Source organism: Emiliania huxleyi (assembly GCF_000372725.1).
Source record: "Emiliania huxleyi CCMP1516 chromosome Unknown EMIHUscaffold_143, whole genome shotgun sequence".
Taxonomy (NCBI): domain Eukaryota; phylum Haptophyta; order Isochrysidales; family Noelaerhabdaceae; genus Emiliania; species Emiliania huxleyi.
The window spans coordinates 242,669-256,986 of record NW_005201165.1 but is presented as its reverse complement, the minus strand read 5'-3'; the positions used below and the strand labels follow the sequence as shown (position 1 = coordinate 256,986).

General features: G+C 66.3%; 6 protein-coding genes across 6 annotated transcripts; 4 read left to right on the top strand and 2 right to left on the bottom strand.

The window, feature by feature from the left end:
- Positions 1-2,211: 2,211 nt before the first annotated feature.
- EMIHUDRAFT_71223 (hypothetical protein) lies at positions 2,212-2,977 on the bottom strand (the record flags this gene model as incomplete). Its single annotated transcript, XM_005787361.1, has 2 exons — positions 2,212-2,838; positions 2,912-2,977. 2 exons carry the CDS (start codon positions 2,975-2,977, stop codon positions 2,212-2,214), a joined length of 693 nt encoding a protein of 230 aa, XP_005787418.1.
- Positions 2,978-3,263: 286 nt separating this feature from the next.
- Positions 3,264-4,936, top strand: EMIHUDRAFT_363240 (hypothetical protein; the record flags this gene model as incomplete). The annotated part of the gene is given in 4 exon segments (XM_005787360.1): positions 3,264-3,346; positions 3,366-3,582; positions 3,772-4,766; positions 4,788-4,936. Coding segments are annotated over 3 exon segments (1,287 nt in total), but the record flags the coding sequence as incomplete, so codon positions are not given.
- A 2,342-nt stretch (positions 4,937-7,278) lies between these two features.
- EMIHUDRAFT_455447 (hypothetical protein) lies at positions 7,279-10,108 on the top strand. The gene is made up of 6 exons (XM_005787359.1): positions 7,279-7,385; positions 7,540-7,860; positions 7,972-8,380; positions 8,455-8,801; positions 8,874-9,446; positions 9,526-10,108. The coding sequence occupies exons 1-6, from the start codon at positions 7,287-7,289 to the stop codon at positions 9,754-9,756; spliced, it is 1,980 nt and encodes a 659-aa protein (XP_005787416.1). The 5' UTR covers positions 7,279-7,286; the 3' UTR covers positions 9,757-10,108.
- EMIHUDRAFT_441099 (hypothetical protein) lies at positions 10,070-10,920 on the bottom strand. The gene is made up of 4 exons (XM_005787358.1): positions 10,822-10,920; positions 10,678-10,764; positions 10,450-10,593; positions 10,070-10,401 (listed from the first exon to the last, which is right to left on the bottom strand). Exons 1-4 carry the CDS (start codon positions 10,910-10,912, stop codon positions 10,106-10,108), a joined length of 618 nt encoding a protein of 205 aa, XP_005787415.1. The 5' UTR covers positions 10,913-10,920; the 3' UTR covers positions 10,070-10,105.
- Positions 10,921-10,967: 47 nt separating this feature from the next.
- EMIHUDRAFT_228023 (hypothetical protein) lies at positions 10,968-11,607 on the top strand (the record flags this gene model as incomplete). The annotated part of the gene is made up of 3 exons (XM_005787357.1): positions 10,968-11,038; positions 11,122-11,200; positions 11,425-11,607. 3 exons carry the CDS (start codon positions 10,968-10,970, stop codon positions 11,605-11,607), a joined length of 333 nt encoding a protein of 110 aa, XP_005787414.1.
- A 671-nt stretch (positions 11,608-12,278) lies between these two features.
- On the top strand, positions 12,279-14,158 carry EMIHUDRAFT_53460 (hypothetical protein; the record flags this gene model as incomplete). Its single annotated transcript, XM_005787356.1, has 4 exons — positions 12,279-12,801; positions 13,240-13,478; positions 13,535-13,705; positions 14,060-14,158. Coding segments are annotated over 4 exons (1,032 nt in total), but the record flags the coding sequence as incomplete, so codon positions are not given.
- Between the last annotated feature and the right edge of the window lie 160 nt (positions 14,159-14,318).

Below are 14,318 nucleotides of genomic sequence, written 5' to 3'. Positions count from 1 at the left end.
GGGATCGCTGCAGGCAGGCGGCGAGGGCGAGGGCGAGAGCGAGGGCGAGTGGTGCGGGTTGCGGCAGCTGGCCGCCTCCGACTTCGACGCCGCCATGGCCGTGGTGCCTCCCTCCGGCGACCGCTTCGCGCCGCGGCCGAGCTCGTTTGGAGACAACGACCTCTCGAGCGACTTGTACGACTGACCCGCTCTCGTCGGGAGAGAGGGGGACGCACAGCGTGTCACGGGCGCGAGTGCAGGGCGGCAGGGGCGGGCATCCGGACACCGGACGGAGTCGTGCGCAGCAGCCGCGCCGTCGGTTGCGCGCGTGCGGGTTGAAAGCTCATCTGGGCCCGGTGGAGAGATCGAAAAAGCAGAAAGAGGAGAACTCTCCGATGTCCGACAAGACACCCGGAAGAGCGGCACATGGCGCGGCAACGGGCGACGGCCGCCATCACCCATCAGCGACCCCATAAAAGGGGAAATAAATAAATAAATAAAAACGGACACCTCTCTCTACTGTGAGAGGTGGGTAAAAAGGAACAGGTCCCCGCCCGTGCGATCTTTGTGCAGGGTTCTTTGTGGGTGTGGTCGGCGACTAGCCGCGGTCGTCCTCCCGATGGGGGACTAGCACTAGCCGTCTTCCACATGGTCCCTCGGGTCCCTGCTGCTGCTCCTAATCTCTTCGTACATCCATCATCCTCCTGCTGATCTCCGCAAAGTCCTAAAAGGGAAAAGCACGCGATTAAACTGAATTAAAGTGCACCCCCCGGCTGCGCTCCCCGCCGTCGAGAGACGAGAGTCCTGAGCCCTGAGTCGAGTGACGAGTCGTCAGGAGTCCTGACTCATGTCCTGGACTGTGACTCGTCACTCGAGAGCCCCGGGCTCGCCGCCTGCGCGGCCGCCGGGCCGTCCCCGATCGGCGATCGCACGGCATCTGGTCCGATCTCCCGGATACCCGGGGGGGGGGCATGTTGTGCGAGTATATGGGACAAAAGCGTCGAAAATGTCCCAAAAAAGCGTGGCGAGTTTGTGGCAGCTCCGCAGCCAGCGCGGGCTGCCAGGACGCACCGCTCGCGCGTTCGGCGCACTCCCAGGGAGTGCGCCTAACCGACCAGACCGAATAGGCTCGATGCCGCGCTCGCTGTGGAGCTGCCACAAACTCGCCGCCGAGCGTGCCACCGACGGCGTCCTGGCGGAGGTGGTGGAGTGTGAGACCTGAGGCTGCGGAGGTGACGCCTGAGGTACCGGCCCGTGCACAACGACTCAGCCGGCGACCGCCACGGGCTCAGACGAGACTTGTCGACGCGTTCCGGCTCAGCTTCACCGTGGTCCTCGGGCGTCTGTCGACGTCAGGACCACCCATACAGCTCGCGGGTTTGAGGTCGCAAGAGCCAAGATGGTGGCGTTTGGACATCCCAACCATCACACAAGACAGCCTGTAGGTGGTGGCGGGACGGCGCAGTGTTTGTGGCACTCGGCAGTAGGCACCCGCGGCACGGCCCCGCTGTCGGCTCTCGCGGGCTGCGGAACCGGCCCCAGAGGGGGACGGTCCGGGCGAGTGTGGCAGCTCCTGCGCTAGTATGGGCAGCCTCTATCATAGTACTACTGATCCTGGTCATTAGAGCTGCCAGGGATAGCGTCAGGAGCCGGTAGGAGTCAAAACCCCTCATATTTGAGACATCGTGTCCCATATACTCGCACAACGAGCCGGGGGCATTACCCTGGGGATACGGCTTACGGGTTACGGCATACGCGCCACAGCGCACAGGCCGAGTTTAACGAGTAACGAGTATGGTGTATGGATATTTGGAGTATTTTTGTGTCCCCGGAATCCAGCCACGATTTTTTTTCCGCCCGTGTGAGAGAGCCCCGTGACGCCGTGTGTTGTGAGGTGTGGTCTGTGGAGTGGTGAAACGCGGGGACCCCTAATCCCTATCCCTAACTATACCCCTGACGGCTACGGTACACGACTCGCCCACCACCGCAAAAATACTGCGGCGTCGGGTCGCCGGCCACGCCGGCGGCGGCCCGGCGCGCTCTCAGGACTCAACCCTCTCACACCGGAAAAATGTCGCGACCTGTGGCTGTCTGTGCAGCGCGCGCTGAAGCCGCCACAGTTCCGCTTCCCCGCCCGCTTGACCTCCCACACAGCACGGCCCTCTCCCACGGAGCGGCCGCCGCTCCCCAGCCTGCCCCTCTGCCCCTCTGCTGCCCCTCCGCCCGCCCGCCCTACATGTTTGCAAAGAGGCGGGCCTGCTCCTTGACCCTCCTCTCGTACTCGGCGCGGTTGTTGTTGTACACGCGGTACGGCTCCTCCTGCGCCGGGTCGCCCACGTTCGGGTCGTCGAGCAGCGTCTGGATGCCTACGAGGCAGGGTCGGGAGAAGGCTGAGGCGAAGGCTCCTGCGGCCGCTGGGCCGTGCGCGGCTCTGGCTGCCGAGCAGCAACTGTTTGATGGTGAGCGCCGGCTTCCATCCCTGGTCGGCGAGGGGAGGGGCTGTGAAGCAGTGGGCGGCAAAAGAGGAGAGAGGCGTGAGGGGGAAGAGCGAGGCGGCTGGGAGGGGAGAGGCGGCAGGGAGAGGAGGGGCGGCGGCGGCGGCGAGGCCTTGTCGGCGTCGAGCAGCGAGAGGCAGATCTTGCCGGAGGGGTAGACGTTGGGGTGGAAGAGCGGCTTGTCGTTGGGCGCCTTGCCAAACTTGCACTCGGGCGGCTTGCTCGGGTACTCGTCGGTGAAGACCATGTGCACAGGGTAGCGGCCCGCGCCCCAGATGGTGTCCTTCTTGCCGGGCACGACGCAGTCCCAGTGCAGGATGTCCTGCGTCCCGTCGGGATTCGTGCGAGGCTTTGCCACAAATCCCTGAGGCGGCGAAGGGGTGAGGCGCCGTGAGCGTGCGGCGCGGGCTCTCGCGCGACTGGCGTGCGGCGCGCACGTGCGGGTGGTCTCTCCGCCAGAGCTTTCGCTCCTCCTGGAGGCGGCCGCGAGCGATGCCGGACATGCCCTGGGGTGGGGAGCCGAGGGTGAGGCGGCGCAGCACGCCGCCGCCGGGCAGGGGCGCGAGGAGCGCGCCTCGCAGCACCGATGCGGGTGGGGTGGAGAGTGTAGGCAAAGGCACTACCTACCCGCCGCGGCCGCTGTAAAGAAGAAAAATGATGTCAGCTTCACCGACCACCTCCTCTCGCGCAGACGGACCCCATTCACCTCATTCTCCGCTACCCGTGTAGAGGTCAACGGCGCCTATCTCTCATGACCTAGGAATCCATCCCTGGATCTATGGTTTGGTTCCTCGGGCGAGCTGGCGCGTGTGTAGACCGCGCCGGCGGCCCTGGGAAGTTCGACACCGCGTCGACGTCCAACAGCCTCTCCTACGCAGAGAATCACGCCACTTGCCGCCGGTCCTGCGACGTCGACGCACTCTGCGTCGGCTACAGCTTTTACGCTCCGCTCCGCTACGGAGGTCAGGTCGAGTGCAAGACCTATAAGGCGCAAGCATCGAAAGACATGATTGCGGGCGCAACGCCCTCGAGCGGCACGACGTGCTACGAAAAAATGAATTCACCGACGCCGTCGCCTCCGCCGCCGCCGCTCCCGCCACTGCCCCCGCCGCCGCCGCCTTCGCCTCCCGCGGCCCCGCCGCCAGCCCCGCCGCCGTCGCCGTCGCCGCCTCCACCCTCGCCTCCAACCCCGCCTCCGAGCCCGCCGCCGACGCCGCCAGCTACGCCGCCGCCGCCACCAGCAGGGCGAGGCGCTCAAAATCGCGGCCGACTGCCTCCGCTCGGGCTTCCGTCGCCACCGTGTGTCTTTCCCGACGCGCTGTGCCTTGGCCAGAAATGCGGAGACTGGATCGGCACCTCCTGCACCAGCCCCTCCCTCCAGGGACTCTGGGCCGGCCACACCTGCCCGCATTGCCGCGGCTGCTGCTCCGTGCAGCCGCCGCCTTCGCCTCCCGCAGCCCCGCCGCCGCCGCCACCGAAGCCGCCGCCGCTGCCGCCTCTCTCGCCGCCGCCGCCGCCGCCGCCGCCGCCGCCGCCGCCGACGCCGCCGCCTTCGCCTCCCGCGGCCCCGCCCTCGCCGACCCTGCCGACGCCGCCGACGCCGCCGCCGACGCCGCCGCCGCCGCTCGCCCCACCCCCACCCTTCTACGCCGACTTCGTCGAGAAGCTCGACGGGACGGTGCGGACGGGGTACGAGACCGTGGCGCCCGTCGTCAAGGAGCTGGGTGGGGAGTTGGACGCGCTGCTCCCTGATCGGTGGGCCCAGAAGGCCGCCGAACACGGGAGCGCGGTGCGCGAGTGGAGCCTGCGCCCCCTCGGCGACTCGCTAAAGCTAAACTTGGACGACCGGAACCGGACATCCACTCCGAGTGCTCTCCCCCCTCTCCTTCGCGATCTCGCTAAAGCTAGACTTGGCCAAACCATCCTCGCCAGTTCCCCGCTGAAGTTGGCGCTGGGAGTAGCCGTGTGGCTCTTCCTGGCGCTCTGCTTCTACCGCTGCTGCTGCCGGCGGCGCAAGCCGCCTCACAAGCGGCTCGTGGAGCCCGACGAGGAGGAGGCGCGGGGCGGCAAGCCGAGTCGGCGGCGGTCGAAACGCCCCTCCGATGCCCTTCATCAGCCGCAGGAGCTGGCGGAGCAGTTGGCGGAGCTGAAGCTTAGGATGAAGGAGGTGGGGGAGCTGGAGCGGCGCCTCGCCGTGAGCAAGGCCACAAGGCCGGAAGTAGCATCACTCGTTCAGGTGGCGCAGGCCGCGAGGTCTGAGCGGGAGAGGCTCGACGCTGCCTGATTAATGAGAGGTGGCGCGGCGCCTGCGAATGCTCTGGAGCATAGAATGCCAGCTGCAACTCGCGCGACTCTGGCCTTTGTTTGCGCGTGGGGGAACACGGCGCGATGCTAACGCTACAGTATCGGCTCGTGGAGGTTGAGGGCGGGATGGAGGACGTTGGGCGTCGTGAGAACTGAAAGGGGGGCGGGGGGTCGGGCGTGGATGGAGGATGCACTTTTGTATTATGGTTATAGCACCATGCTTGTGGACAAACTGGGAGCGAGAACAGGCTCACCCGAGATGCAGAGCGAGAACTTCAAGTTCAACTTGCCGCCGCGGCGCGGCGTCTCTCCTCTCTGCCGTGTAGCTTTGTCCGCGCGGCGAGTGGTATGGAGCCCCGAGCACCGCAATCGAGGAGACTGTGTCTGCGATCACCTGCGTTCGACACAGGATGCGCCTGCGCCTAGATTCCTTTAGTGTAGAGTGCTGTAGAGCTGGAGAGCTGGAGAGCGCTGTAGAGCTTGTAGAGCTCTACATCCGGCGCGTGACGATGTGAGTCGCCTGTAGAGCGATGTAGAGGCGCTCTACAACGTGAAGTCTCTACAACAAACTCTACATCATAAGCGGCGAACGAGGCACGGTCGCTCTCCGACATGAGGCGCGTTGCACTTGCCAGTGCTGCCCTGGCCTTCTGTCTGCCCGCCCAATGGGTGGCAGGTGCCTCTGCTGCTGTGGCATGCCTCGCGGCTGCGACTGGCCGGCGCCTCGGCGCGTCAGCTCGGCTCGGCGTAGCGATCGTGGCCAGCGCAACTTGCCTGGACTCAACGCTCAGCCAGGAGCTCCCGCACGCGCTGGCGCGAGTCATGGCGCATGCAACGCGCAGCAATGCTCGCCTCGCCTCGCGCAAATGCGACCGTCCTCGCCGCCGACAGTCCACCGCCTGCTAAAGAAGCACAGCGACGAATGCGGCTCCGGCGACGCATGGCAGGCTGGTCATGACGCAGTTATAGGGTGTTGTGTGCCGTCAGAGTGACTCTCTGTGTGTCAGGGGATAGTCAGGGCCGTCCATCAGAGCTCCAGTAAGCTCGGAGACACCCCATTAGTGCGGCTCGACCTCTTTGAGTTAACTGCCTTCCCGGCGGTTTGGCGTAGAGCCTCTACAACAAACTCTACAGCAAAGTCGCGCTCTACATCGCTCTACAACGCACGCAGTTCGTCACGCGCCGGATGTAGAGCTCTACAGCTCTACAGCGCTCCAGAGCGCTCTACAGCTCTACAGCTCTACAGCTCTACAGCGCTCTACACCGTGCTGCTTCCGCTTGCGTTTTTCTCCGTGAGTATCTAGAGTGCGGCTGCGCCCCAACGCGTCGCTATAGCCTGTGCGCTTGTGTGTCTGTCTTTTTGTGTCTGAAAATCGTTTGCGCAGCCACCTAGTTGAGTACACTGGGGGTCTGTACGAGTGACTCGGCGTGCGATTGTGCGACCGACTACCTCTCCTCCTGTGGCCGGCTTGGCGGCGGCTGCTGCCGCCGTTCGCGAGGAGGCCTCCTCGGCGCCCGCCAACACAGCGGCGGAGGAGGCGAAGGCGGCGCGGCGGCGGGCGAGGAGGGAGGAGAAAGGAGGAACGGCGAGGCGAAGTCAACCTCGCAGCCGAGCGAGGAGCCCTCGTCGCAAGTTGACGCCGGACGCCGGCAAGAAGAGGAAGAACAGGAGGGAGCGGTCGAGTCAGAGCAGCATGGGCTCGCCCCAGGCCGGGCGGTCTCGTCCCCCGCGGCCTCGCCCCGCATGGAGTCGTCGATGCCGCGGGCGTGGCCGCGAGCGACGCGACGACGCCGTCGGCTGGCTCTGTCCCCGAGGAAGTGCCCTTTGGGCCATCCCTTCCTCCGTCGTTCGCCTTCAAGCCGTCGCCCTCCTTCGAGGGGGCAAAGGGGGGCTACGCGTTCAAGACGGGCGACGAGGGCCTCGGCTACTACCTCGACTCGCCACCAACCATGTCGGTTCCCTACGCACAGTCGATGCCGCTCTCCCACATGTCGGACCGCCAGCTCGCCGAGGCGGGGCTCATGCTCGCGCGCCGAGCCAACAACATCTCGCACAACGTCCAGGTGGAAATTGCCGGAACATGCGGCGTCGGCAAGTGCAAGAAGCGAGGCGTGAGGTGGGCGTGCATCACCTGCGGAGTGCGCATTTGCTGCCCGACAGTCGACAACAACGTCTCCCAGGCTGCCGAGCCCAAATCACTGTGGCAGTCGTGATTTCTTGTTGGTTTTCAAATATCTCAAACAAACAAATCTCAAATCTCTCCCCACCCTGGATGATTGGTTGGATGGGTGGAGACAAGGAGGATCTCTCTCTCACGCCTTACTTAGGTGTGTTGGCGAAGTTATCATGAAGGAAAACAATTCGCGTTGACACGCGTCGGCGAGCGTTCTCGGGCACCTTGCAAGCGAGGGGAATGGGATTGAGAAGCCGGGGGGGATAACTCTCACCGCCTCAATTCGACGGCGCAATCCTTGCTCAACAGCATCTCTCTCTCTATTCCTCGTCGCATGGTGAAGCAAACGATCTCCAAGCTCTGGGGCGAGCCCGCCATGTGCATCACGCCGAACTGGCAGTATTTGTCGCCAAAGAGCTGGACCAAGGGCGACGTGCGCTTCAACAATAGCCATCACCGAGTCGCCGCTCCGTCATCGCCGCTTGCCTCCCTCGCAAACGCCACCACCTGCTCACCAGCTCACCAACTCACAATCACCACCCTTACACCACCACTGTCTGACCCGACCGCCTCCGACCCGCTCGCAGCTGGACTCCTTTTTCATGCTCTTCTTTGACAACTTCTCTTCCCTCCTCGGCATCCTGTCCGCTATGCTCACCGCGCCGATGATCGCCTGCTCCTTCACGTTCACCGCGAACGATGGCGAGCCCAACTACCCCGCGTACTACCAAGCGTTCGCGGACATGGTCTTCCAACGGGTTTGCCCGGGCATCGGCTGCGCCCTCCTGTTCGGCAACATCTGGTACGCGATTATGGCCGCCAAGCTGTCCCGCAAGGAGAACCGGTCCGACGTTACCGCCCTCCCCTATGGCGTCAACGCGCCCGCCGGCTTCCTCATGGTCTACATGGTGCGAGACGCCACTGTTGTCGCCCTACACACACCCTCTGGCTGTTGGAGCCCGCCGCCCGCCGCCGCAGTACCGCACACCAGCCCAGACGCCCCACCGCTCTGTCCAAAGGTGATGCTGCCGCTCTGCTTCAAAAACTCGCCCTACGTCGAGTTCAATTTCAACGGAAAGCCTGTTTCGGAGCTTCTGTCGCCCGAGGACTTCGCGTGGGAGGCTTTCGCGGCGGCCTGCTGCGCCAACCTGATCGGCGGACTCTTCGAGGTGTGCGGCATCGGCCTCGCCCAGATCATCCGGCGCAACGTGCCCCGCGCCGCTCTCTTCGCTCCCATCTGCGGCGTCGGCTTCGTGTGGCTCGGCCTCAGCCCGCTCATCGACGTGATGCGCGAGCCGCTCATCGGACTCCTCCCGCTAGCGCTCTGCTTCACGGGCTTCTTCGCCAACGGCGGCAAGGGCATCTACCCCGCGCGCGTGCCCGCCGCGCTCGTCATCTTCGCCGTCGGCACCGCCCTCTGGTGGAGCGGTGAGCCATGCCCGAGACGCGGATCGGACGTAGCCTGCACAGATTCACGACGCGTCCATGGCACGCCCCCGCAGGCCTCGCTCGCTGGGACACCGAGAACCGCGACGGCTGCGGCGAGACCGGCGGCACGGGCGACCTGAACGAGCGCTCGGTAATGGGGTGCCAGGCCAAGTTCGCGGCGGAGACCTACGTGGGCAAGAACAAGTTCTCGCCCTTCACCGTCCTCGAGGGCTTCAAGGACATTACCGCGCGCGCCATCGCCATCCAGCTGCCAATCGCGCTCGCCTCCTTCCTCGAGACGATCGAGAACGTCGAGGCGGCGGAGCTCGGCGGCGACAGCTACAACGTGCACGAGGCGATGCTCTGCGACGGGCTCGGCACCATGTTCGGCGCCATCTGTGGCGCCACGATCCCGACGACGGTGCGACGAGAGGACCACCGCCGCGGCGCACGGCGTGACGAGCGACTCTTCACGCCTGCACCTGTGGAACAGGTGTACATTGGCCACCGGAGGCACAAGGCGTCGGGCGCGACCGCGGGCTACTCGCTCTGCAACGGACTCGCGTACTTTGTCCTCATGATGAGCGGCCTCACCGGCCTCTTCTTCTACCTCATCGACGGTGTCTCGATCGGGGTCATCCTCATCGCCGTGGGCCTGATGATCGTGCAGCAGGCGCTGGAGGTGTCGCCGTCGCGCCACTACCCGTGCCTGATGGTCGGCATCATGTTCGTGGTCGCCGACATGATCTACTTCGACCACTTCAACGCTGGAGTCGGCATGGCCACCCGCTCGCTCGGCCGCATGCGCGGCGTCTCCAACATGGCGCCCGCGGGCGGCATCATGTGCTCGCTCATCGTGAGCTGGATTCTGTGCGACCTCACCGACTCGAACTTTGTGCGCGGCGGCGTCGTCGCCGCCCTCGCCTCCTTCCTCTCCCTCTTCGGCCTCATGCACGGCAACAACTACGTTTTCTCGGACGGGACGGTGATGTCCGCCGACACGGGAGGCGACCACTACACCACCGACCTGGGCGAGGTGGTCCTCTCTACCTTCACGGAGCCCAAGGTCGGCCGTGCCTCACCCAGTCTACGCGCCCCGCCAAGCGAGGAGGAATGCTGATCCGCCTCACACCTTGCCCCCATAGACCAACGCACTGGGCTTCGCGACGAACTACACGTTCGACGCGTCGAGCTACAAGATCAACAACGACGAGATTCGGCCGTTCAACGAGGGCTGGCGCTTCGCCATCGCGTACGGGGCGCTCGCCCTCTTTTGCGCGGCGCACGCGGCCTACTTCAAGTATTTCGCGCCTGGGCAGAAGGCTGCCCCCGAGGGCAAGGACGCCACGCCGGTCGCGATCTCGACCGCGGCCTGAGCCCGAAGCAAGGACTATTGCGCAAGGCTCCACACTGCTAGTGTGTAATCTGGGATGGCACTTGGGGTGGCTTGCGTACACTTGGCTTGCGACTGTACACTTGGGGCTGGGCGCGGGGCTGCGCGTGTAGCGCGTATAGGGGAAGGGGTTGGGGATTAGGGGGGGCGTGCGCGACTCCTGAGTGCTGAGAGGCAGAGCTACACGGCTTTCCTGTCTGTGCGGCTCTCGCAGTTCACTAGTGCTAGTGCTCGGGACGGCGCGGTTATGCATGTGTCCGGGGGGAGAGAGTGGGACGCCCGGTGCCGGAAGGTTTGAGTGTTTTGTTCGTTTCGTTAAACGGATCTCACACTCACTCTACCCTCGCAGCCTTCTTTCTCCCCTTCCGACCGCCTGACTCCTTGCCCGCTCTCCGCGTCCTCTTACCTTTCCCATGCTTGCGCTCCCACCGCCGGCCGCTCGGGCCTTCCCCGCCGTCGCCGGCAGCCTCCTCGTAGTCCGCGTCGCCGCCGCCGCCACCAGGACCGTCGTCATCGCCTCCACCGCCACCGCCGCCCCTGCCACGCGAGTCGGCTGCGGCTCGCGCCTGCTCGCGCGGCACCGCCGACGGCTCGTAGGACCACGCGAGGACCCATCGCGAAGTGGTGCCTGTGTCGCAATCGCGTGACACGCTCACGGCTCTGTGAATGGGAGGACGTTGCAGGTCGGAGCGCTGGCCTTGCGCGAGCTCGGTGGTGCGCACGTGCACCGCCCCCGCCTCGTCGAGCCTCTGCAGCAGCGGCGAGAGCGACGCCTTCCGCCCGACGAGCGAAGAGAACCAGCCGGCGGCGTCGCGCATGCCTAAGGTAAGGTCAGATGATCGTCTCCGCACACACACGATGGTAGGGCAAGGGGGGAGGACGGGCGGTGTGCGTGTGAGCGTGCCTGCCGACTCGCTGATCAGCCGCGAGACAAAGCCGACCTCGCCGCCCGCCGTGAAGAGCTCGCTCCTCGACGCCTCGCACCGCTCCCCTACCCACACGCGCGAGCCGTCAGCACCGCCTCTCCCGCAGCGGCGAGTCTTCACACCGCTCGCCGGCGCGGTCCGCTCGCCCGCGCGGCGCCTCGTTCTCGCCGTAGAAGGGCGGGTTGCACATGCACGCCGCCACCCGCTCCCCATCCACCAAGGCCTGCCGCAACACGCCGCCGCACCCCTCGCCACATCCCTCGTCAAAATGGCCGCGGTGGCGATTGCGGCGACGGTCGTTCAGCCGTTCAGCGCTCAGGCGTCTGTCGTCTGTCGTCTGTTGTCGCATTTTGCACACGCGCGCGCCGCGCGACCCGCGTCGCTCCGCGAGGGCATGAGCCTTCCGCGATTCGATCCCGCAGCCAAAACCTGAAGCTGCTGGCTCGAGCCGCGGCCGACTCTGCCATCGCGGCTGCAGCTGTTGAGCTCTCCAGAAGACTGGTGCCTGATATGCTGCCTCCCTGCGGATGCAGCCAGCGAGCCTGGCGGTCCGCTGTACTTCAAGGAAGCGCTGACACGATCCCCCCCCGCAATCTTCTACCCCCACGACTCGGAACGCGAATGTGACAGGACCCCAGCAGGACCCATCGGGTCCTTCAGCCACCAAAGCGAGATCACCCGAGAGCAACTGAGCCTGCCTCTGGCCTCGCCTCCCTCTCCTTCAGGCAGTCGTGGCATCCTATGGGTCGTCCAGAGTATCGACCTCTGGCTTGTCAGCCGGTCACTTTGATGACACCATGAAGTATAGCGATCGCCATCTCGCTGGCCTCTTCGCAAGGCCTCCCGACCGCGTCGAACTCATCGACGCGGGCTCTCTCGGCTACGGGACCGGCCCCAGCTTCGGCTGAGGGCTGACAAGCTGCCGAGCCCAAATCACTGTGGGAGTCGTGATTTCTTGTTGGGTTTCAAAAATCTCTCTCTCCGATACGTCGCAGTTCCCTTGCTGCTTGCTCCAAGCGCTTTCGTTTCGGCGGTAGTGTTCTGATCACCCGAATGCCACGTTCGGATCGCTCCTCATCGCAAACCCTGTCAGCAGTTCACCCTCGGGTATGTTCGTTAGAACCACATACTCGATGTATGTATGTAGGAAGGTGAAGAACAGCCAGGCTCGGACTGGACACCAACGCGGTATGGGTGGACGCTGGACAGATGATGACGACACGCACGAGCGACACACAGACACAAACAAGCTCACAAGACACACAGCCAGCTGGCTGCCACACACCCTGAGTTGGCGTACACATAACTCAGGTCCACATTCTCCCTGTCGCCCCCCCCACCCAGCACTCCAACCAAGGTGCCAAGAGAATAAACAAGGGCACAACAAGACAACAGGCGGACAGGAAGTAACATGTGATGTTTGAGCAGGCTTGCTCCGCCTCTAGCAATCTCGCCGCTAGGCGCGTGGGTACGGAGAGACCGTGTGAGGGTGGAGAAACTCGACTCGTAAAAAAAACAAACCGCGGGCCGCATGCGCTCCTGTCGACGCCTCTCGACGCTCTCCTCTCCGTGGAGGTCGCTCGGCGTGCGCTCCGAGCTCGTCGACGCCGTCGCTGCGCAGGGCCTCGCCGCGCCCTCGCCCATCCAGCAGCTCGCCATTCCGCGCTTGCTCGCCGGCGCGTCGGTGGCGATGGCCTCCTCGACAGGCTCTGGCAAGACGCTTGCGTACCTGGTGCCGATGATGCAGCGGCTCAAGGAGCAGGAGGACGCGCGGCCCGAGCACAAGGCCGAGCTCCGGCCTCGCGCGCTCGTGCTCGCGCCGACACGCGACTTGGTCGAGCAGATTGCCGCGCAGGCCAAGGCGCTCTCGCACGTGTGCCGCGTGCGCGTGCGAGCGCTCGCGGCGGGAGGGCGGCTGAGAGACCAGCGCAAGTCGCTGCGCACGGGCGCCGATCTAATCGTCGCGACGCCGGGCCGGCTCCTCACGCTGCACAAGTTGGGCGACGTGTCGCTCCGGTCGGTCGAGTCGGTCACGGTCGACGAGGAGACGAGAGACGCAGCCTGCGGATGGGCGGGCGGGACCGGGCATGGACGGGCTGGCCGTGGGCTCCTAGGCAGACGACGTGCTGCTGCGCGGCTTCGACGAGGAGCTCGACGCCATCCTGCGGCGCTGCAGCCCGCCGCGACGCCGCGCTGGCGACGAGGCGGCCTCCTCCGCCCCCTCGCCGCGCCAGTCTCTCCTTCTCCGTCTTGAGCGCGCCCTCTCTCCACACCGCGACTCAGGGCGAGGCCGACGAGGCGGGCGGCGCCGGCGGCCGGGCTGGGCGTGTGCAAGTCGCGCTGGCGAGCGCGACGCTGTCGGCCGAGGCGCGGCAGCGCGAGCGGCGGTGAGGGACGGTGACCAGTGTCCATGGTGAGTGGTTGAGTGCTGAGCCAGGCGCGGCACGCCATCGGCAAGGGCTTCCCGCGCGCGGAGCTGCTCTTCACGCCCTGCGCGCACCGCGCTCCGCCCTCGCTCACGCACCGGCGGCCGGCTGGAGAGGGCGAACGGCACGCGAGGCACGACCTTTCCGGGACCCGTCCCTCGCGCGTGTGCTGTCTAGGCTGCTGCATGTGGAGGGCGACAAGATGGAGGCGCTCGCGCGGCGAGGCAACTCGCCCGAGCTCGCCCCGAGGTCACGCGAGCTCCCTCCCGAGCTCAGGTGCTCGCGCAGCGCGTGAAGCAGCTGGGCGCAGACACGCCCGCTCTCATCTTTTGCCGCGGCATCCGTGCGGCGCAGTCGGGGAGGGGAGGAGGGCGTCGCTTCACGGCTCGAGGTGTGAGCAGGCATCCAGTCCGCGCGCGCCGTCGGCAAGTCCCTCTCCGACGCGGGGCTCTCTGTCGCCGGCTGCCACGGAGGGATGCCTCCGGACGCGCGCGCAGAGGCGAGGGGCGCCTTCAGCGACGGGCGGCAGAGCGTGCTCGTGGCGACCGACCTGGCGGCGAGGGGGCTGCACTTCCCGCGCGTCAAGGCCCTCGCCCCCCCTCTCCCCCCCCTCCCCCCTCCCCCCTCCCCAGCCCGGCACCCCCCCCAAGACACCCCTTGCGGAGGGAGTCAGATACGGCAGCCGGCCACCCTTGCGCCTCGCCGCCCAAGCCCCAGGCCGGCTGCCCACCTCTCCCTCCCACAACTTGGCGCGCGGGGCCGCCAAGCCGCGGCCCCGCGCGCGCGGTCTCCCTTCAGGTTTCCCTGCCCTAGCATTGGGTCGAGAGAAGTATGCGGGAGGGACAGAGCCGAACCCTTCCCCCTCCCCGCCCTCCCCTCGCCTCCAGCCGCCGCCGCCGGCCCTAACCCAGCCCGCCCGCGCCCGCGCCGCCAGCTGGTCATCAACTTCGACTTCCCCGCCTCGTCCGCCCTCTACCTCCACCGCGCCGGACGCACGGCGCGCTTCGGCGCAACCGGAGAGGCTCGAGCCTTCCCCGCCCGCACGCACGCCCGCCCGCCCGCCCGCCCGCCCGCCCGTGCCCGCCCACTCGCCCGCCGCCCGCCCGCCGCCCGCCCACCTTGCGCGCCGCCGCCGCCTCAACCCGCCTAGGAACCGTTCTTGTTCCCTCGCCGGACACACCTCTCCTGCGGGG

Excerpts from the sequence above, each read along its gene's own strand:
- EMIHUDRAFT_441099 (XM_005787358.1), bottom strand. The coding sequence starts at position 10,912 with ATGGGGAGCGGGTGGCGGCGTGCATGTGCAACCCGCCCTTCTACGGCG. Across the intron at positions 10,594-10,677 it reads GCTGATCAGCGAGTCGGCAG|GCATGCGCGACGCCGCCGGC; the intron begins GCACGCTCACAC and ends ACCTTACCTTAG. Across the intron at positions 10,402-10,449 it reads CCAGCGCTCCGACCTGCAAC|GCACCACTTCGCGATGGGTC; the intron begins GTCCTCCCATTC and ends ATTGCGACACAG.
- EMIHUDRAFT_455447 (XM_005787359.1), top strand. The coding sequence starts at position 7,287 with ATGGTGAAGCAAACGATCTCCAAGCTCTGGGGCGAGCCCGCCATGTGC. Across the intron at positions 7,386-7,539 it reads AGAGCTGGACCAAGGGCGAC|CTGGACTCCTTTTTCATGCT; the intron begins GTGCGCTTCAAC and ends ACCCGCTCGCAG. Across the intron at positions 8,381-8,454 it reads CACCGCCCTCTGGTGGAGCG|GCCTCGCTCGCTGGGACACC; the intron begins GTGAGCCATGCC and ends ACGCCCCCGCAG.